The sequence below is a fragment of the Necator americanus genome, chromosome X, assembly GCF_031761385.1.
Source record: "Necator americanus strain Aroian chromosome X, whole genome shotgun sequence".
NCBI lineage: Eukaryota > Metazoa > Nematoda > Chromadorea > Rhabditida > Ancylostomatidae > Necator > Necator americanus.
Window position 1 is genome coordinate 17596118 of NC_087376.1, and position 20783 is coordinate 17616900.

A 20783-nucleotide genomic window follows, 5' to 3' on the forward strand; every position below is an offset into this window, starting at 1 on the left:
TTACAACTAATACGGAATTTCAGGATGCGGTCCTGCTTCAATTTCTTGCGCTTCATTTTTGGCAAGGCTCGGCTATACCAACATCACCATCTATGAGAAGAAACACTTCGTTGGAGGTTTAAGGTAGTGGACCAAGCTATGCGTATTATAATTGTTGCGTAATTGAGAAAAACTGCTAAACAAACCACTGTAGTTAGAAAGAAAATTAAAATAATTATTAATTCTTGAACACGTGGGACAGTGCGGTGATCAGTCCTCAAATCCATATTCCTCAAAGTACTGAAGAAGATTTACATTGTGACATACCACACAAAGTTGAATCCTCCTGGAAGAAAACTGCATATGAACAACAATGAAGCGGCTCTTTATTCAGTAGACTGACTGATTGAACTTTTTTTTTGCTGATAACATTTAGAAATGCTTAGGGTTTTTAACTTCTATATCTCTCGTTATTTCAACTTGAAAAAAAAAATTCGACTTTTCTCAAGATACTTTTTTTCAATTTCCGTCGTAAAACTGTCGTTAGAATGGATGGATGTGCTCTCATTAGTGTAAAATGAGATGATGAAAATGACACCATTAGATACAAAATCTGTCATGTTTCGATCATACAATGTCAAAACCAGAATGATTTTGAGAGATATAGAGGTTGTTTGCATTGCCAATGCACGATTAATAGTTTGAAACCGCTGTAGGTCAAGCATACCTTCCATCCCTCTAGAGTTGATTGGTACCAGACTTGTCCCGTATTAAACCAAAATTGAGGTAATGGATCTGCAAGTAATACTTCATGCCAAACACATCCATAAACCTCAAGCAATCTCAAATCGAAGTTGGCGCAGCCTAATCGAATTGACTAACGACTGACACCCTTTCACTTCCGAAAAAAGAGCAAATCCGACCATCAGGGTCACTACCTAATGTTATATCTAATGGGTTTCAGTTGCACAGGTTTTCTACCAGAGGGTTGCCGTTAAGGGGCATGGCCCATCTGGCAACGTTCTTAACCTTGGATCATTGACATAGGGTACATTTCTGGATAATCTTTTCCACGAGTCTTGTTTTCGATGGCGCTGACCGCATTTTCTTTTTGCTTCTAAGGCATCCAAGTTTCTGGAGTTTAAGTCAAAGCAGGAGGGCGGTAGCTTTATGGAATTAGGGAATTGGGAGAAGGATCGTGATGTTATTGATCTTCATCAAAGTATCTTCGACGTTTTTGTATACGATGGTCTCACTAACATGCAGTGTGCATTCTTGGTGGTGGTTGACTATATTGTGCGATCCTCCTTTCTTGCACAATAGCATTGTTTTGATCGTTTTCCACTCGTTGAGGATCTTGCAGTCCTACCGATACGTGTAAAGAATCCTTACCACGCAGCAAGAGCTGACAGCATATTCTTCACATGTCTAATTTTGGGTCCCGTACGATTTTTGTCGTGGCATGTAGGGTCCTGGAAGAGGGGACGACTTTTCTTTTTTTCAGATGAGAGTGAGAGCAAAGTGAACGCGGCGGTCGAAAAGATTAGTGCAGACAATGTGGCTGACTGTTTCCTTTTCCTTTCTCGACACTGTGGTCGTCTGTTTAGGCTGCCAAAGAGGATCCTGGGATAAACAAATACTCTGTTATTCTACCTTTAGCCAGTACTGCGGCTCCTGTCTGCGAGCTCCTGTCTGTCCTTTATGTCTTCTCTGCAAAATTCACAAACTCGAGCTCGCGTTCACAGTTGCCTTTGGCTTCTGCGGCTCAACGTCGATATATGCAATCCTCGAGAGTTTCATACGCAAACTGCGCAAAGCCTTGGCAACATTCAAACTTAGAGCATTACTTCGTACAGCAATGCAGCTTGTAGCTTCTTCTCCTTTTGGTGGAAATAGAGAGGCTCCGATTCCTTGATAATAACTGATAACTTTGAAATAACTATGAGAACAACTAGGTAAAAAGCTTGATGGAAGACGACAGTGTCGGTTTCATTCTTATATTCTCCTACTAGTCGGCTCGCGTAAAGAGTAGATTGACGAACTTTTGTTATTGAAGGTTCCAAGACTCCTAGCTTTCCCATAGTTCTAGCTGTAACAATAAAAACGGAAGGTTTATCTTTTTTGTTACATTCAAAGTTGTGGCGTTGTGAAGTTACTCAGCTGTTCTCCTAAGGTCACTCTTCGAATTGAAATCAGCAACAGTGACTTTGTGAGAGAAGACATGTGGCACAAATTCAGACTTTGTAGACCAGTAATTTTATCGGTTCATCAACTCTAGTGGCTTAGCAATCTACTTCCGAGTCTCCAGCTTGCCGGCTGGATTAGTGCAGTCATTAGAGTTTTTCGAAGTCAACATCAATTTCAAAAAGCCTGAAAGGTATAGAAAAAACAAATAAAGTTGAAATATACAGTATTAATTGAGATTACGAAATTATTCAGATGTTCCGCTAGGGCCACTTCTGGCGTAACTAAGATTCTTAGGAGATCTGAACATGGAAGGTGCAGCGAACTATTTCCAAAGAAAGGTTTTTTTTTTGGCATTTTTTTTGCACTTGGAAAATCTTCATATAAGAAAGACGAGATCGAAAGGTTGAACTGTGTGTTTCAACAGATTAAATATTAGCATGTAAACAGAAAGCATGTCTGAAGGAGTTCCTGGAGTATATCGCATAGCCAAAGCGGAGATGGTCCCAGACAAGTCAACGTCCATCACTGGCTGAACGCATTTTGAAATCCTCCACTTCACTGTTACAATTAGTTCTCGAACGTTTCCGTACTCAAATTACAAGTATTGTAATGCTTTTTCGTAAAAGAACAATGACTGCTTTCCGAACCCCAGATGGAACAACTACAGCATTGAGAAGAGGATGAAAAAGGTCGATCACCAAGGCCAGCTTGCATGGCAGTCGGAAGCTGAGGAACTTTGACATATTTAAGACCTCATCAAAACATACTAAGATTCGTTATCGCCTTTGCAAAGCAAGTCGCAAAGTAGTTCCTTATAAGTGAGAGTAACCTGTGAGGAAGACTAAGCTCGCAATAGCAAAGGTGCTTAATGCATGGAACCAATTTAACTGCCCTGTAAGCACTCCACACACTGAGAGCAAGCAGCAAGGACAATGAGTATATGATAACCGGTGGGTAACGATCTAACCTCAAGTTGCGGAGACCACAACTTTGTTATAACCTACCTGCCGTCCACCTTGTAAATTCTGAGGAAATCTTGTCATCTCACGTACGTCACGTTGTTCTCCGTCTCCACCTTTGAAAATCCATGAACATGGTCAAATTGCAACTATTCAATTTCAACAACTGAATAGACCAAACTAGACAAAGTTGCAAAGATTTCGCCCATTTCATGTTCATTATGCTCCTCTTTCATGGGAATTCTCTCTTCATGGAAGAAAGATCACCGTCTGTAAATATGGAAATGGTCCAACTGCACAACTTGTATGGATTTCGACCGCGATCTTGGCAACCTTTTTTATATTATGCTTCGACATCTCAGTAGTGCCATCATTCGGTAGCGGGTTAAATCCTTTGACCAAAAACATCATGAAAAAATATCCGCTATCACGGACGAAAGAAGAAACTTATGCAATAATTGCATCCTCGTTGACATTCTCCTCAAATGTGACTATCATACCAAGGAGTACCCATACATGGGCTATGACCTGATTCCGAAACGACTAGAAACCTGCAGTTCTTCTTCTTCCTAGCGTTTGTCCCGCGTTGTTGCAGGGTCCGCCTTTCTGCTTCTTGTCTTCCATTTGGTTCTATTCATTGCATCAGCCGTTACACAAACGTGCATCTATCATATCCAGCTTCATACGGTCCAACCAGCGAATCTTTGGCCTCCTACGCGGCCTCACTCCTGAAACGTCGAGCTTCAGAGCGATTTGGGCAACCGAATCTTCCTCTCGCCGCAAAACGTGACCAAACCATCTCAGTCGCGCCTCCTTCATCTTCTCAGTTATCGGGACGACGCCGAAGATGGAGCGTACAGTGTCGTTGGATACTTTCTCTTTTAGCGTTACACCTATCGTCCACCTTAACATCTGCATCTCCATAGCGTGCAACACTCATTCCAGGGCTTTCGTCGTCGGCCAGCACTCGCATCCGTAAAGGAAAACAGGACGCACAACCGTCCTGTGGATCTTCGACTTCAGTCGAACAGGGAATTTCGTATCGCACAGTACACCTGCTGCAATTTTTCATTTCATCCAGGTTGCATTAGCACGTGCTCGACCTTCCTGACCAATGTCGACTGTGAAGCCACTTTGGATCCAAGGAACTTGAAACTGTTCACCTTGTTTAATTCGGTGCCATCAACACCATCTTTTATCCTTGGTCCGCACTCCATGTACTCAGTTTTTGAGGCGCGATCCATGTTGCTGCAGCCGATCGTTCCAGGACTGTACTTGTTTCTGAAGACCATCTCGAGACTCCGACGGGAGCATGACATCGTCGGAAAAGAGTAGGGTTCACGGATGCTGCTTCTGGATTCTGTCGTTACCGTGCCCATATATAGTATGAACGGCATGGATGAGTGATGATGAATCCCTACTTGTACAGGGAATTGCCTGTTTGTTCCACACCGTATAATGCTGGTAGGCTTCGCATTAAGCAGCTTCCTCACATGTTCTTCTGATACTCCATGCCACCTCATAAACATCCATAACAGCTCATCTCAACTGTACATCGCGGTTCTTCTCTCGATATATCTCCAGAAGGATACGGATAGCATGGATAGCATCTATAGTGCTGCAGTCCTTCACAAAGCCGCACTGGTTGAGCAAATCCTGACAATTTTCATCAGACGAGCTTCCAGCTCAAAAACCTTCATCGTATGGCACAGCAGTCGTATAGGCCTGAACAAAGTGCAGTCAGCAATGTCTCCTTTCCCTTTCCATACAGGCACGGTCACGGAAATTCGCCGTCCTTCTGCAACGATCTTGTTAAATAGAGTTGCGAGCCACACGGACCCTCGATCTCCTAGCAGCTTCCAGACATCAGCAGATATGTCATCAGGGTCGGTTGCCTTGTTCGACTTCATTTTTGCGAGGGCAGCACTGACTTCGACGGCAGTAATTGGTAGAACAGGACCCTCGACGCTGGGAACAGTTGGGATGGGAGGATGACAGAACTCTTCGTTACACAAGTGATTGTAGTACTCTCGCCACCTCTCCAGGATCTGACCAGAGCGGCGCAGAACGGCTCCATCAGCTCCCTTAACGATCTTGGTGTGTTCCATATCCTACGTTGAGCGATGACGCGCTCTGACTAAGCGATACACTGCCCGCATGCCTTCTCTGGCAATGTCATCAAGCATGTCATACACAGCCTTGTAGCGGTCCAGCTCCGCCTTGGAGACTGCCTTCTTAGCCTCCCTCTTCGCCGCTAGGTAAGCACCCCGATCCTCAGGCTGACGTGTCCTCCGCCAAAAAGCTTTCGACCGTGTCCCACATGGATGTCCATGAGGTCGCATAGAGTGCCAGAAGAATATGTGCGGTGGACAAAGCTGCTTTATGCGAAGCCTACCAGCGTTGTACGATGTGCTGCTGGAACAAGCAGGCCATTTCTTGTACAAGTAGGAGTACATCAGGGTTCATCCCTCTTACCCCTGCTGGTCATACTGTGCATGGACACGATAACAAAGGAAATCCAGAAGTAGTATCCGTGGACTCTACTCTTTGCCGACGATGTCATGGTCGCGTCGGAGTCTCGAGATGATCTTCAGAAACAAGTACAGTCCTGGAACGATCGGCTGCAGCAACATGGATCGCGCCTCAAAAACTGAGTATATGGAGTGCGGACCAAGGATAAAAGATGGTGTTGATGGCACCTAATTAAACAAGGTGAACAGTTTCAAGTACCTTGGATCCAAACTGACTTCTACAGGCGACATTGATCAAGAAGGTCTAGCACGTGTTAATGCGGCATGGATGAAATGGAAAATGGCAACAGGCGTACTGTGCAACAGGAAAGCCCCTGTTCGACTGAAGTCGAAGATCTACAGGACGGTTGTGCGTCCTGTTGCCCTTTACGGATGCGAGTGTTGGCCGACGACGAAAGCCTTGGAAAGAGTGTTACGCGCTATGGAGATGCGGATGTTGAGGTGGACGATAGATGTAATGCTAAAAGAGAAAGTATCCAACGACACTGTACGCTCCATCTTCGGCGTCGTCCCGATAACTGAGAAGATGAAGGAGGCGCGACTGAGATGGTTTGGTCACGTTTTGCGGCGAGAGGAAGATTCTGTTGCCCAAATCGCTCTGAAGCTCGACGTTTCAGGAGTGGGGCCGCGTGGGAGGCCAAAGATTCGCTGGTTGGACCGTATGAAGCTGGATATGATAGATGCACGTTTGTGTAACGGCTGATGCAATGGATAGAACCAAATGGAAGACAAGAAGCAGAAAGGCGGACCCTGCAACAACGTGGGACAAAGCTAGGAAGAAGAAGAAGAAGTGTTTGCTACTAACTGCTCAATGTGCGATGCATTCGGATCAAGCCTCAAAGCCCTTCTTCTTTGCAACAATTCCTTCGTGGTCTTCGAAATTCGATCCAAGTTTGTCGCTCGCGGCTTCGAGGCACGTTCAGCACAGGCTCGTAATCTCCTGAGCAGCATCTCGTAGTCCACGTTTGGGTCCTTCTCGATGTGCTAGTCACCTTGGGACAATGAGTCCTTAAGGACGCAGTCGTCGTAGACGACTTCTTTTCTCCTTCGTTGCCGATAGCAGATGTTGTTTTCCATCGTGTAGCTAAGTCGTATTTCCGCACGAAGGAGACGGTGATCAGAACCACTACAAAAGGATGGTACTACCGAGACGTCGAGTACAACACCTCCTGTTGATCAGTATGTAGTCGATCTCCGCCCGAGTCGCGCCATTGGGCGATTCCCATGTCCACCGACGATGATCTTTTTTCATGAAAAGAGTGTTCCCATGAAAGAGGCGAGCGGCGGGCAACAGCCCAGCGAGACGATTGCCATTTTCATTCCGGTCCCCTAGTCCAAATCATCCGATCCTGTGTTCCTCTTCTGTAGCCTTTCCTAGTTTTGCGTTGAATTCTCCGACAACGAATTTGTAGAAGGACTTCTCGTTGCGGATCACTTCCTTCAGCTATTCGTAAAACGCGTCAAATCCGGAATCATCAGCTGCTGATTTTAGAGAGTAGCAGCTGATGATACTGATGGATTTTCGGCGCAGAGGGTGAAGGCAAAGAATGGCTAGACGATGGGACAGGATCTCGCAAGATTCGACAAAATGGACGACAAATGGGTGCACAACAAAATCAACACCGCATTTCGCGACGGAACCTTTTCTCCACGAATGTCTAGTGTACCTTCATTCATCTGTCGTACGTCGCTCCTTCTGCACTTGGTCTCCCTGCAGAGCAATCACGTGAAATTTGATACGCTCTGCAGCTCCGAGAAGGGCATGCAGGTCAGCGTCTGTGGAAACTGTTCTCGTGTTGTAAGTACACAGTCTGAGACAGTCTCCATGGCGAGTCGTGCGTGTGTCCCCTTGATCCAGAATCAAAGACGTCCTGAGCAACCTGAGATTTGATCGCCTCTCACCGGTCACAATACCGTCCGACGTCTGAGACGGCAGGGCCCAGCATACAGGGTAGTGACGCTGTGAATATGCTGGCAAAAAGTGGCAAAGACTTCCCCAAACTAAGCAACCCCGCCACGGCGAGCTTAGCTTTCACCACAGGTCGTCGCCCAATCTATATGGATCGGGGAGCCACAAGTCGGAATGTCGGGTGTGTCGAACTCTTTCTCAGCTTGGGAGACCCTGCCAGAGGACGAACCTCCGCTGTGCTTCGCAGTTCGACGCCCATAATCATTTCCACGCCACTATGAGGCGGTAAACCGTTGTGGAGGTCCTACGTCCATACTACAAGAAAATGGCTCGATTTGTGAAGGAAAGGGCAAGAGCTATTCTATCTTGACTATTTCTTGAATCTTCATTGGTATAACAAGGAAGAAAAGAGGTCCTAACCTCAAAATCTGAAACGACCCTCAAAAAGTTTTGCTGTTGCTGCTAGAAAAATCCTACCATGATCAATTCTCCCAGATAATACTACGAATGCATGAACAAGCTACATGTACATTGGAATATGAGTACCAGTTGAAAATACATGATAAATGATAATGATAATGATACTAATAACGAATTATTTTGGCTAAAACTTTGAAAATAAATGAAAAAGTGTCAAAATTGTGAATTTATTTAGTATTTATAGGAGTATTTATATTATTATTATTATTATTATTATTATTATTATTATTATTATTATTATTCATAATCATAATAATAATAATAATAATAATAATAATAATAATAATAATAATAATAATAATAATAATAATAATAATAATAATAATAATAATAATAATAATAATAATAATAATAATAATAATAATAATAATAATAATAATAATAATAATAATAATAATAATAATAATAATAATAATAATAATAATAATAATAATAATAATAATAATAATAATAATAATAATAATAATAATAATAATAATAATAATAATAATAATAATAATAATAATAATAATAATAATAATAATAATAATAATAATAATAATAATAATAATAATAATAATAATAATAATAATAATAATAATAATAATAATAATAATAATAATAATAATAATAATAATAATAATAATAATAATAATAATAATAATAATAATAATAATAATAATAATAATAATAATAATAATAATAATAATAATAATAATAATAATAATAATAATAATAATAATAATAATAATAATAATAATAATAATAATAATAATAATAATAATAATAATAATAATAATAATAATAATAATAATAATAATAATAATAATAATAATAATAATAATAATAATAATAATAATAATAATAATAATAATAATAATAATAATAATAATAATAATAATAATAATAATAATAATAATAATAATAATAATAATAATAATAATAATAATAATAATAATAATAATAATAATAATAATAATAATAATAATAATAATAATAATAATAATAATAATAATAATAATAATAATAATAATAATAATAATAATAATAATAATAATAATAATAATAATAATAATAATAATAATAATAATAATAATAATAATAATAATAATAATAATAATAATAATAATAATAATAATAATAATAATAATAATAATAATAATAATAATAATAATAATAATAATAATAATAATAATAATAATAATAATAATAATAATAATAATAATAATAATAACATTAATACATTAATAGTAGTTATCATTACTATTATTTTGATTATTATATTTATTGCAATTGATCCAATAAAGACAACCGAACACGCGAACTACATGGCCTCACACCATATTGAGGTTTTCTGCTGAAAAGGCGTAATGAGCAGAAGTTCTCTTTCCAAGATTTTATAGGTATTTTATATAACCTTTTTCTAATATTGATTACATTTTAAATAAGCTGTACTCCAACTCATGTGGTAACCTGCCATGGCTGATCAGAATAAAAACCAAGTAACTGGCAACTATAGTTTTACTGCCGCATGCATATTTATTCATCACATTCTAAATTCATTTTCCAGTTCATCGGAAATTCCACAATTTCGCCTCCCATATGACGTGGTGGATTTCGAAATCCAGCTAGCACGCGATATCGGTGTGAAAATTGAGACTGGGAGGACTCTGCACGAGAATGATCTCACAATCGAAAAGCTGAAGGTTCGAGTGAAACGCGGACTACACTTTCAAGTGGTCTCGCTTTCTATGTAAAACCATTATTATTCTCTACATTTTCTATAGTTGTATCTACGAGGGTGGGATTCTTATTGTGTGAGACTTTCGGTTTTTTGCCTTCATCAGGGCTAAACAAAGGTTAAATTAAACTATCCTATGCCCTTACTGCTAATATCCTACATTTCGCCCATCCGAATATGTTAGGGGTGTTAGTTCACTCAGTTTGTAGGCATTGCTCGCATAGCGGTACAAATGCAAAGAATTCATTTATTATCGACAAGTACTCTTTTTTATTGTTCATCGAAGGTTTTCTTTTTAAGGATCCACGACGTCTTCTCCACATTACTTGCCGCTAAACTTGTTTCGTGAGCTTTCACATCACACTCATTTCCGTAATCTGACTCAAAGCTAAGCCTTTCAAATTGTCAAACTTCCCACCATATAACCAGTGAAATCTTTACCCGAGGACTCGGTCATTGCCTCCAATGTAAACTGCAAACTCGAATACAAAGCATTAAAAGTCATATCACCCTAGCTTAAATACAATTACCCGCCTTTTCATAAAGACAAGTGACAATTCGTTATACTACTATGTGGTCAATAATCCTCACCTGTAGATGCCTGCCAGTATTCCCAATATACGTTGCATTACACAGCAAGCATTCAATCTTATACACTACTCCCGTTCAAGCGCATCCGTCTCCGTCAATTGTCTCTTTTTTCGTACGAACAGATGACACTTATTTCGCAGATGCGCACTGTCGTACGTGTAATCTGTTCTTATCAGGCTGATTTTTAATGTTCACATATGAAATTTCCACTATTATCATATCTTGCAACTACCCTTGAACAATGTTACGTAAAAACTATCGCTATCAGAGATAAAGCGAAGGCAGAGAGGGAGTTTATCTTCGAGTAAAACAACACACTGTATAGCCAGTGACACACACAATTTTCAAAGCTACTCTTCAGAATTTCAAATTTCCATGCAACAAAATGTTGCAATTTTCTTTCCAATTACCACTTCATTCTAACACTGCTACTAAAAACTTCTATTTGTGATTAGAGACAGGAAAACTGGTCATCTTTTGGAGTATGTCGTGTGAGTTTTACCCAATGCGACCGATAGTTGAGTATTTGGAACATTTGTCAATTTAGGACACTTCACATGTTATGATGTAGCAGTCATCGATGCATCTACATTTCATAATCGGTGCACACACTAGAACAGTTTCCTAAACTCTGCTCACCGGAACACCGGTGCAAGACGGTGGCGTGTTGCCAGCCTTTTTCAGTCGTGTTTCAAGAACAATTGAGAATGTCAAAATCCAGACATTCCTTTATGAGCCGCTTTTACTACTTCTTCATGTTTCATAGCTGTAAATGTAGCATTTTTCAGATAAAGCTTGTGGCGCCTCACTATTTTCACGTTGCTGTAAATTGAGGTAATATTAAAAGATTGCAAAGCAATTATTGTCAATTCTCGCATTACGTAAAGGTACGAGGGTATGCATGTTCGACAAATGAGATGATGTATTACTGAAAAATTTTATGAAGGAAGTATAAGATACAGTCTGCTTATATCCACAGGATTTATTATCAAAAATCATTTGAACATTGTCGTAATGTTGAGTTGTTTCATATGACTTCAATTTGATTTTCAATTCGTTTTGACTAAGCTGTTACAATTCAGTTTTTTGCTTGATTCAACTTACAAAACGCTCATCAAACCCAGCAGATTTACCTACACTCATCCATACGCAGAAGCTTGTACTGGAGATGAATGGTCTTTGTGTTACGAGGCGATAGATTGTGTTGCTTTGCAAGTAATCTCTTTTCAAATGGTTGAGAGTTCCATTACTACGAATTCCTCACCCGCGTCACATACTGATAGGCGCATATGCGTTGTGGTCGTTACACAGATCTCTGTAAAACTTCGCCAGTGATCGTTCGTTAGATTAGTGTCGGTGATGCGCACGTGATGATTACAAGTGCGCAACATCCCAGATGGTTAAATTCCAAATTTCGAGCAGACACTACTCTCTGCAAAAATCTCAAATTCTTGGGTCAGGTACCTTCCGCGTGGACACGCCTATTTGCGCATGCACATTACTGAAAGTTCTTGTAGATTATACTAGAAGATTTAAAGCCTCACAGCTTAGAAATGCTCAAATTAATGATGTCTTGAGGCAGTTGCCGCGTGGAAATGGTACAATGAACATCGCACTTCCGCCCCAGCGAATCTAATGGTCCTAGTGATCATGTAAATGCGACAGGAAAGAGTGACAGACGGTACAGCAAGCGATGTCAGAGTGAACTACAAGACAACTAAAAACAAATAAGCTGACAATTCTCGGATGTAAGGAAGAGATGAGAACCGAAATCGGTAAATATTATTTTAACGTCGTAAGTGTCTGCGTGGTGTGTGCAGGCACGTACAAACATACCGATAAGTTCCACGCCTAATGCTCGTGAGTTAAAGGCATCACCCCACGAATCTGAGGTGGTACGGATTTCAGGTGGAGTGTTCGTACACGGAATGGGAGACTATGTAGAAAAAAGGAAAGGGTGATTCCGTTCATTTCTTCCTAATTGCTGTAAAAAACGGCCCAGAAGATACGGCTTCAGGCGTTTTGGCGCACTATTTTCCACGGGGAGTTCGACTGGAGCGCGCCAGCCTTGCGCGGCGCCGCATCTTCCGGGCCGTTTTTTACGATAATTAGGAAGAAATGGACGGAATGCCCCCCCCTCCTCTCCATAGTCTCCCATCCCGTATACGAATACTCCACCTGAAATCTGCAGCACCTCAGATTCGTAGTATGCTGCCTTTAAAGGCATCACCCACGAATCAGGGGTGGTGCGGCTTCCAGGTAGGTTATGCCTATGCGGGTTTATAGATTATGGGGAAGAGGGCGATTCGGTCCGTTTTTTCCTAATTACCGTAAAAAACGGCCCAGAGGATGCGGCGCGCTCCAATAGAAGTTGAAGGAAATAGCGCCCCGGAACATTCGAAGCCGCAATCTACGATCCCGTGTAGTCTTTGACCATCGGGAATCCATATCACGTCAGACTCGTGGAGTGATGCCTTTAAAGGCAGCATACCACGAATCTGAAGTGGTACGGATTTTAGGTGGAGTATCTGTATACGGGGTTGTAGATTATGGATACCGGGGTGGTTCCGCTCATCTCTCCTTGAATCACTGCAAGCAGCCGACCACTGAATGCTGTTTTGTACGATGCCTTCTATTGTAGCGCGCCCCTTTGCACGCGTAGCGTCCTTTACTACCTATCGGGGCAGTCCGAATTGATCTTCGACGAGTAGCAGGGCGGAGGCGACGCAAGGGGTGGACCGTTGCAATAGATGGCTTCGTACAAAACAGCATTCTGGAGGGGGCTGTTTGTGGTGATGCAGGGAGAGATTAGCGTAACTACCCCCGTCTCCATAATCTACGACCCATATACGGATACTCCACCTGAAATCCGCACCATCTCAGATTCGTGGTATGTTGCCTTTAAGGTAATGAACTTCGGAGTGTCGTATTTCTATAGTTCTCCGAAGAACAGCATATAGCGCTAATTTTATGGATTGCCTATTTCTCTGAAATAATGAAGGAAATAATTAGCCGTTGCGCCATGCAATTCAAATCTAGGTGCGCTTGCTTTCGTTCAGCGAAGCGGGACTTCTTGTAGTTGCTTGTATTTTTGGATACGAGTATGCAACTTTCATCGGGAAAGTTGCCAGAAATCTCACACGAGGATAAATCAGCACACAGTGGCGGCGGGCGGAAGACGGCGAAAGGACTAAAATGTCAGACTTAAAAACTTCACATAAAACTCCGTAGGCATTTCAACGGAAAGCATACAGCCGACGTAAAACGTGTTGTATTGGGGTGACGCATCTCGTCCTCGATGAATTCTTACTTATTTAAACTGAGCGCAACCAGCTGATCGGAGCTCTCCTATTCTGTTTTTTTTAGCAGTATCTCCTTTTTTCGTGTTGTATTGCATGAAGAGGGCTGCCAAGGTCCCAGAGCATAAGTCCTTTTCCAAAGATTAGTTTTAGCGTTTTAGCGCACCCCTGAGACCTTAGATTGCATGGATTTAGTCCTTGCCTCGTTGTTTTGTGTAACTGAGTAGGATAGACATCCTTCATAACCTCAACAGTAAGAGAACATTTCTTCGGTAATTTAGTCGTTTCTTTTGATGTCAGGAAGAGAGCGGTAAAAGGAGGAGACACGGGTCCAGTGGCGTCGAATTCGTGCGGAGGCGCCAAATAGCTATAAAGGGGATGCGACGGGTCCAATGGTGTAAAATTGTTGTGCTATAGTGCAGTATTATCGGGCAGTAACTTCGTGTGCATGTCGCAAAAGATAAGTGGGATATTGCAACCGTTTCATACTCGTGGCCACTGCGCGCGTTGCTTTTTACCTCTATGACTCTTTCGTGTGTCTGTTTCCTTGCACGTTTGCCTCAAGTTGCTATTATTCCTACCTCAGAAAGTGGAGACACGAATGAAATCGGCTGCTTAGATACTAGCCAACAGTTTACATATCTGACGAGGAACGTTATCTTTATCAGCACGATGATGTCATTCACGTCATTTTATGTTAAACATCATTCTTTCATAGCTATTGGGGAAAATAGGAAGAAAACCCATACTTCGAGTAATGCTTTAAAATTTTGCGTATATTATATTGGAATCGAAGTTGGAGCTAATGTTTGAATATTCTCAAAATGTAGAACTAACGCCTTTAGAAAGAAAACTATGAAATCTTTCGCCTTTATTCATAGTAAAAAAAGAAAGAAGAAAACGTCGTTAAAAAAACAGACTTCTGATTTTGGAGAAAACGTCACCATTACTAATTTTAATTAATCTTGATTAATTTAACGGTGAAAGAACGCGAAGAGAACACCCAAAGAAGTCTGAAGTCCGGCTTTAACCGGACGTCCAGACTGGTAGACAATAAAAAAACACGTTTAACGACGACCGTAGGAGTGTAACGAGGCTCCAAGGAGCAAGAGTGTTGTGACCTTTCTGTCTTGTACTTTTATAATATTGTTTTCGGTGAAAATGTAGCTGCGGGAAAAGAGACCTCAGTGGCGCCCTTAACTCTGGACGCTCTATCTTACTTTTTTTTTTCTTAGTTATTTTAATTTACTTGTCATACATCCTCTAAAACTAATGCTTAAGTCTTACAGTCTTCACTGATTTAGTTTGGATTTATTTAGATTTACTTCCAGACATAACGACGTCACTGAGTACCCCCCTCCTGCCCCTATATTTTACGCTGGTTTTCTCGTGAAAGTACTTTTTTTTTCTTTTGGGCTATCGTGCGACGCTCTCGTCACATGAGATAATACCTACTTGATATCCGAAGTGTTAGTCCTAAGTGAACGGCTCACTAGCAACTTGGACATTTATATCTGCAAGTGGGCTTTTCCTATTGAGGCTGACGGCGTAAAAGCTATCTTCATTGGCATAGGATTGCCAGAGCCCAAAAAAGTAGATGTTTTCAATGGCCTCTCACAAAGCCATGGATACTACACAAGCAAGGATTTCCTACCCATGGTAGCGGCTGCAAGCAAACCTAGTGCGTTCTTTCCTTTACTTGGTGGGTGCTCTTTGTATTTGAAGTAATTTTTTAGATATGTGTGGATGCTCGCAAAGCTCACTACCCTCTTTGAAAGGACGAGTGATTGTGTTGGGAGCTGGTACGTCCGTCAAAATGCCCTGATTTTTTCAATTTTCTGTGGTCATTCCCTTTTTTTTTCTTGTTCTCTTTACTTTTTAATACTAAACTCCCTGTTTTAAGTTTTGTTTTGCAACTGACTAATTATCCTGTAAACAGGGTCAAGCGTAATAATGGGACACCATCCTCCCTATTACAAGCCAGTCTCCTTTCTTCTTCTTGAAAGGTGAAACAATCAACATTCTGTTCCTATAATATGACAGTGAGAAGACTCAGGTTCGACACCCCGCTGAGTCAAATTTTTGCAGAAAGTTAGAAACTTGAAGCCAGTTCTAAAAGATGAAGAATTTAATTATACGTAATAATCGGCAGTTTAAAGTGGATTTAATGGCATTTATTAACCAAAAAAGTTAAGATTCTGTGCACATTGTTACATCTGAAAGATCGCGAATAATTTCGTCACAAGAGGATCAAATGAAACATTTTAGGTAGTTTTTCAGAGAAGAAGGTTTGCACTTTAAAAAACAGTCATATCGTTGTTTTTTCCCGCCTCCTAGTCATTTTGGAATTATGGTGGGGCAAAAGTTAAAATTTCTCGACTTTTTTTTTGGATTTTTTCTATATAAATTTTGGAGATGGCACTAAACAGTACGGAAAGGAGGAATTCCGCACGTAGGAGTTTCCTTAGTACCTATATCCGAGTTTATTGGTGATTTTTTAAAACGTCAGTATGTTGCAGCCGATTATTTTCTCTATCATATGTTATATGAAACGATTTCCAGGAATTCGCCGTTTTCCCAAATTTTTGATTAGACAACGTCAGGAAAAATGCCGTTTTTCCCGTTTCTTAACTCGGATAGAGGGACTAAGGAAACCTCTATGTGCGGAATTTTTCCTTTCCTAACAGCTTGGTCCTATCTCAAATTTAAATGGGAAAAATCCAAAAAAAAATCGAGAAATTTTAACTTTGGTCCTATCAAAATTCCAAAAAGACTAGAAGGTGGGAAAAACAGCGATATGATTGTTTTGAAACGCAAACCTTCTTCTCTGGAAAAAAAAAACTAGCCGAATTGTGCACTACTTTGCTTGAGCAGAACCAAGACTGTTATTCACCTTTATTCTGGCTAACGTTTCGGTGTCATCACCTTCTGCAGAGCTTGGAAAATCAAAGACACATATAAGTTATCTCCTCAAATGCCTCGTCACACTACAAGATATGAGTTAGCAAAGAGATTGCTTAAAGACAATGTCTACAATAGTGCTCCCCTTGGTAGCCGTTTAGCCGCGATGTTAGCGAAACACCAGTTGTTTGAGTTGCGCCGCTTGACTTACTTGACTTAATCGGCGGGCTGATGTCATCGCCTGACGCGATTACCCGCATCTTCGCCGAGATGTGCCGTCCTTGAACACAGCTCTTGCCAACCTTCTCGATCCTCTGCGAGAGCTTACACAGAATCAATCCATTCGTCGCCATTCCATATTCTGCAAAACCTTACGTCTCGCCTGAACTGCCTATCCACGCCGCGTGTCCTCATGTCCTCTTTCACCTCCTCAGTCCAGAACTTGCGTTTTCGGCCACGTGGCTTCTTCCAGCTCGAACCCGGCAAACTCTTCAGAACTCGTTGAACAAGGCGATTTGCAGGTCTCCTTAATATATGACCAAAGAAGCGAAGACGATTTACTTTAGCCACTTTCGATGGCGGTGCAGGATGTTGATGTTTTCCACGTGTCATCCACCGATAAACCACATCAATTTCTGTGTAAAGATCTTCATTGTGGCATAACCTAGGCCAAAAGTAGCCAAGTAGCCGTCTAAGCAGCTTTCGTTCCGTGCAGTCAAGCTTCTCCATAACCGTTGATGGTGCTGCTCAAGTCTCCGATCCGTACATCATGATGGGGGGAATTGCGGATAGGTAGACTCGCAGCTTGACTTCGTTAGTGATGGAGGTCGACTACAGGCATTTCGTTAAGGAGTTAAATGCAGAAGTGACCTTACCGCAGCCCAGGTAACAGAACTCATCGACGAGTTCTATCGGTTGTCCGTTTACCCTGATTCCCGTTCGAGGTCTCGAAGAGATCCACATCTGCTTGCATTTATCAGGGCGTAGGCGTAGTCCATAGGCTGCAGCCAGCTTCGATACAAGGTTGACAACATGTTAAAGTTTCGTACTGCTTTTCGCGAATATAACAACATCGTCAGCTTACTCGAGGTCAGTCAAGGGGCACCCAGATGGTGCTAAGACAATGTCGGCAGGACACTGGTCGACTGTTCTTCGCATAATGTCGTCGATGGCGAAATTGAACAGGAAGGGTCCTGCCACTGCCCCTTGTCTTACTCCAGTTACCACTTCAAACGGTGTTGTAATCCGTCTGGTGTTCGAACTGCAGCAGTTGTTCGTTGATTCATGTCATCAAGCAAGCGAATGAACTTTCCTGGTACTCCATCGGCGCGAAGCGCGTTGAGAAGACGGCCTCGGTGAGAAGAGTCGAACGCGGCTTCAAAGTCCAGAAACGCTAGTTGCATTGGCTTCGAATCCGCTGCCAGATTTCGATCACTCTCCTGACGATGAACACCTGGTCAATCGTAGGTCGGTCAGGACGAAAGCCAGCTTGCTCGTCGCGCGTTGTTTCTTCGCGATGATGAGTCGGTCCAGGATAATGCGCTCCAGTACCTTGTACGTAACACGCAGCAAAGAGATTCCTCGATAATTCCAGGAGTCCGTGACGGATAACTTCTTGTGGAGGGGAATTATGATAATGTGTCTACACGAATCAGGTATCCTTTCGTCTACCCATATTGGACGGTTGATTTTTGTCATTTTACGAATTCCAGACGGAGGAAGATATCTTAGCATTTCTGCCCTAATCCCGTCGTCTCCACCAGATTTTCCATTCCTCATTTTTTGAATACAGACTAGGACCTCCGACTCGGTCGGTGGCTCCTCGTTAACCGCACATGTCGGTCTATGAAGGTGTTCGAGTTCAGGAGCTGACGGTGCTAGCCGGTTCAGCAAGGTCTTGAAGTGTTCCTTTCAAATTGGAAGGGTTGCTTCACCGACAGCTACCCCATTAGCAGTGTTGAGGACAGGGGAACATCTTTTCATTTTGTCGCTATACTGTTTTAGTAGAGCATAGGCTTTCAGCGGGTTCCTGTCCTCCCACGCCTTCTCAAACTCCATCGCTCTTGACGTCTACTCGTTATCGCGGTCTTGTTGCAGTTGACGACGCAGCTTCCTTCTAAGACACTTTTCCTGGTTGAAGTCACCAGCGCTGCGCGCGACACATACAGAATTGTATGTGGATTTTGTTTCCGCAGATGCAAAGGCAAACTTCTTCCGCGGCAATAGAACCGGGAGCGTTTCCCTTGCAGCATCCTGAATGCGCTTTGTGAAGGAATCCGCATCGCTAAGCTTCTTCCTGGTCCGTACTCCAACATGAATAGACACACGTTGGCGGAATTTTGTTCTGCACACATCGTCCTTCAGAACTGCCATGTCGATTTTCGATTGAAGAGGAACTCCTCGGTTTCTCTTGTGAAACAGTATCTTGAGGCTGAGAAGAACTCGACGGTGGTCAGAGTCGAACGCGACGTCCCAAACAGCTCTAGATTTTCGGATATCTGACTGAGGAATGTTCCTCGCTAGAACGTAGTCCAGCTGAAGTTTAAGAGTCCTCATCTTCCGCTTGCGCTGTTCTTTAGGCGTTAAAAGTGTTGACCCCTGCCACGTGAGCTGATGGCGTCGATGATTCCTCTTAAACGTAGAAGCGATGATGAGGCCCGTCTGTTCGCACAAGTCGACCAGACGGTCACCGTTGTCCGACGTGCGCTCCGCTGCATAGTACCATTTCCCTAGCACATCGGAATGCTGTTCGAGTCCCATCTTCGCATTTGCGTCGATTCCGACAATGACCAGCTGCAGTCTTGGTATTTTAGACATCAACGCCTTGAGTTCAACACATAAGGCGTTCTTACTGTTGTCCTCAGCGGTATCCGTAGGTGCGTGAGCACTTGCGATCCAGAGTTTACGTCCTCTGCGATCCCGCAGTCGTAGAAAGGCGCATCTAGACGACGCTGAGCCAAATTCCTCCTCCGGTTCTTGTAATTGTTCCTCACAGCTATCGCACAGCCACCTACTTTATTCTCATCAGCATCGCCGCAGTATATGGCGTAATTTTCGATGCTGATGACGGGCCGATCCCTCATGCGTGTTTCCTGCAGTGCAGCAAAAGGCACACAGATATCGCAGAAGTCTTGCGTCGCTAATAGTAAGTAATAACGATGCTCGTTGCATCTGACCCCGTGGTTCAAAACCAGAGGTCTTGATGCGGCGCCAAGTCGTTGTTCACAATGATGCATTTTTCCTTACTATTCATGGTTGGACTTTTTTCTGTTATGTAGAACGCTTCCAATGTTTTCCGCGCCAGGACGTAGGACTCGCGTGCCAGGATCGTGACAGCTATGTTAAAATGGGTGTTCTCATGACACTGTCTGCGATGAACACCTAAAGGGCCGACCATTTTGATTTTACGAGTCCGTCTAAGTCCTCCTTGACCCGAGTACATAGTGCTCTTCCTGTTTCGTCGATGTACTCAGCCCCACATTGTTGACAGCAGGTCAGATAGATAACTCCTGTTACCACACAGTCCACTTGCCTTCCATTCGGACATATGACGCAGTTCGGTGTCTCGCAAATTCTGTCATAAGCACGATTGCAGACTAGCTGCTTCTTCAAGTTCGCAAGTAGTACATCCACTACTCTGACCAAGTTTTGTAGGCTCACCTTCGGTAATCTAGCTCGCACTGCATTGCTCATATCATCCGAAATAAAAGGAAGGTTGAAACGGATCTTTACCGTCTTTTCTGCTATCTGGTGCCAACGCTGTGTTATATGGCTCCGTTTTAAATGGAAAACTTCTGATGGGTACCCATTAGACTGACCAGCGTGATTTGACATGTTCATGCAATGCTCTCTTGGGCCTCAGATGAAACCGCTGTAGCTGCCTTAAGTGTATTTCCAATGACTGCCTTTTTGGTCTTCAGGGGTGCAACTTCTGTCACTAACTTTTGTCCCATTTGAGTTCCAAAAAGATCAGAGGAAGAACGGCGATTGAATTGAAAAGTCCAACTTTCAGGGAACCTCGGCATAGTTGGATGTCTTATTGATTTTTGCTTCTATCGACTAGCCAAATTCAACGCCAAATCAATAGCGAAATGGATGTTTAAAGCGTATACCTTCTTCTCTAAAAATCTTCCTGAAATATTTCTTGTATGACTTGACTATGGCGATGCAACATCTTTTGCCGCTAAGATAGCTGGAAAGGAGAGTGGGGGTAGGCGGATCCCAATA

General features: G+C 42.0%; 11 protein-coding genes across 19 annotated transcripts in view; 3 read left to right on the top strand and 8 right to left on the bottom strand.

Annotated features, from left to right (window-relative positions):
- RB195_023830 (uncharacterized protein) overlaps positions 1-1894 on the top strand; it is a gene marked incomplete at both ends in the record, with an annotated part of 33907 nt that extends 32013 nt beyond the window's left edge. Inside the window, 2 exons of one of the 2 annotated variants that reach the window (XM_064211394.1) lie at positions 24-123; positions 1639-1894. In XM_064211394.1, the coding sequence (XP_064067275.1) occupies positions 24-123; positions 1639-1894 (356 nt within the window). The remainder of the gene's footprint in view (positions 1-23; positions 124-1638) is intronic. The other variant, XM_064211395.1, reaches the window with a different exon arrangement.
- Positions 1895-3767: 1873 nt separating this feature from the next.
- On the bottom strand, positions 3768-4049 carry RB195_023834 (uncharacterized protein; the record flags this gene model as incomplete). 2 transcript variants are annotated; one of them, XM_064211399.1, is made up of 1 exon in its annotated part: positions 3768-4049. In XM_064211399.1, one exon carries the CDS (start codon positions 4047-4049, stop codon positions 3768-3770), a length of 282 nt encoding a protein of 93 aa, XP_064067280.1. The 2 variants fall into 2 exon arrangements, with proteins under 2 accessions (XP_064067280.1, XP_064067281.1); XM_064211400.1 differs by having other exon boundaries at positions 3768-4037.
- A 149-nt stretch (positions 4050-4198) lies between these two features.
- Positions 4199-4654, bottom strand: RB195_023835 (uncharacterized protein; the record flags this gene model as incomplete). 2 transcript variants are annotated; one of them, XM_064211402.1, is made up of 1 exon in its annotated part: positions 4199-4654. In XM_064211402.1, the coding sequence occupies one exon, from the start codon at positions 4652-4654 to the stop codon at positions 4199-4201; it is 456 nt and encodes a 151-aa protein (XP_064067282.1). The 2 variants fall into 2 exon arrangements, with proteins under 2 accessions (XP_064067282.1, XP_064067283.1); XM_064211401.1 differs by having other exon boundaries at positions 4199-4444.
- A 99-nt stretch (positions 4655-4753) lies between these two features.
- Positions 4754-5233, bottom strand: RB195_023836 (uncharacterized protein; the record flags this gene model as incomplete). The annotated part of the gene is made up of 1 exon (XM_064211403.1): positions 4754-5233. The coding sequence occupies one exon, from the start codon at positions 5231-5233 to the stop codon at positions 4754-4756; it is 480 nt and encodes a 159-aa protein (XP_064067284.1).
- A 448-nt stretch (positions 5234-5681) lies between these two features.
- RB195_023837 (uncharacterized protein) lies at positions 5682-6359 on the top strand (the record flags this gene model as incomplete). 2 transcript variants are annotated; one of them, XM_064211404.1, is made up of 2 exons in its annotated part: positions 5682-5811; positions 5881-6359. In XM_064211404.1, 2 exons carry the CDS (start codon positions 5682-5684, stop codon positions 6357-6359), a joined length of 609 nt encoding a protein of 202 aa, XP_064067285.1. The 2 variants fall into 2 exon arrangements, with proteins under 2 accessions (XP_064067285.1, XP_064067286.1); XM_064211405.1 differs by having other exon boundaries at positions 5709-5811.
- A 1265-nt stretch (positions 6360-7624) lies between these two features.
- Positions 7625-17862, top strand: RB195_023838 (uncharacterized protein; the record flags this gene model as incomplete). 2 transcript variants are annotated; one of them, XM_064211406.1, is made up of 5 exons in its annotated part: positions 7625-7746; positions 9595-9730; positions 15195-15336; positions 15392-15457; positions 17636-17862. In XM_064211406.1, the coding sequence occupies 5 exons, from the start codon at positions 7625-7627 to the stop codon at positions 17860-17862; spliced, it is 693 nt and encodes a 230-aa protein (XP_064067287.1). The 2 variants fall into 2 exon arrangements, with proteins under 2 accessions (XP_064067287.1, XP_013298433.2); XM_013442979.2 differs by lacking the exons at positions 7625-7746; positions 17636-17862 and adding an exon at positions 9488-9492 and having other exon boundaries at positions 15392-15480.
- Positions 8293-9285, bottom strand: RB195_023839 (uncharacterized protein; the record flags this gene model as incomplete). Its single annotated transcript, XM_064211407.1, has 1 exon — positions 8293-9285. The coding sequence occupies one exon, from the start codon at positions 9283-9285 to the stop codon at positions 8293-8295; it is 993 nt and encodes a 330-aa protein (XP_064067288.1).
- Positions 16513-18614, bottom strand: RB195_023840 (uncharacterized protein; the record flags this gene model as incomplete). 2 transcript variants are annotated; one of them, XM_064211409.1, is made up of 4 exons in its annotated part: positions 16513-16583; positions 16768-16870; positions 16932-17220; positions 17781-17959. In XM_064211409.1, 4 exons carry the CDS (start codon positions 17957-17959, stop codon positions 16513-16515), a joined length of 642 nt encoding a protein of 213 aa, XP_064067289.1. The 2 variants fall into 2 exon arrangements, with proteins under 2 accessions (XP_064067289.1, XP_064067291.1); XM_064211408.1 differs by lacking the exons at positions 16513-16583; positions 16768-16870; positions 16932-17220 and adding exons at positions 18108-18452; positions 18501-18614 and having other exon boundaries at positions 17777-17995.
- Positions 16881-17285, bottom strand: RB195_023841 (uncharacterized protein; the record flags this gene model as incomplete). The annotated part of the gene is made up of 1 exon (XM_064211410.1): positions 16881-17285. One exon carries the CDS (start codon positions 17283-17285, stop codon positions 16881-16883), a length of 405 nt encoding a protein of 134 aa, XP_064067290.1.
- A 12-nt stretch (positions 18615-18626) lies between the features above and the next one.
- Positions 18627-19639, bottom strand: RB195_023842 (uncharacterized protein; the record flags this gene model as incomplete). 2 transcript variants are annotated; one of them, XM_064211412.1, is made up of 2 exons in its annotated part: positions 18627-19523; positions 19571-19639. In XM_064211412.1, the coding sequence occupies 2 exons, from the start codon at positions 19637-19639 to the stop codon at positions 18627-18629; spliced, it is 966 nt and encodes a 321-aa protein (XP_064067292.1). The 2 variants fall into 2 exon arrangements, with proteins under 2 accessions (XP_064067292.1, XP_064067293.1); XM_064211411.1 differs by lacking the exon at positions 19571-19639 and having other exon boundaries at positions 18627-19373.
- A 298-nt stretch (positions 19640-19937) lies between these two features.
- RB195_023843 (uncharacterized protein) lies at positions 19938-20396 on the bottom strand (the record flags this gene model as incomplete). Of its 2 annotated transcripts, none has more annotated exons than XM_064211413.1 (1): positions 19938-20396. In XM_064211413.1, one exon carries the CDS (start codon positions 20394-20396, stop codon positions 19938-19940), a length of 459 nt encoding a protein of 152 aa, XP_064067294.1. The 2 variants fall into 2 exon arrangements, with proteins under 2 accessions (XP_064067294.1, XP_064067295.1); XM_064211414.1 differs by having other exon boundaries at positions 19938-20390.
- Between the last annotated feature and the right edge of the window lie 387 nt (positions 20397-20783).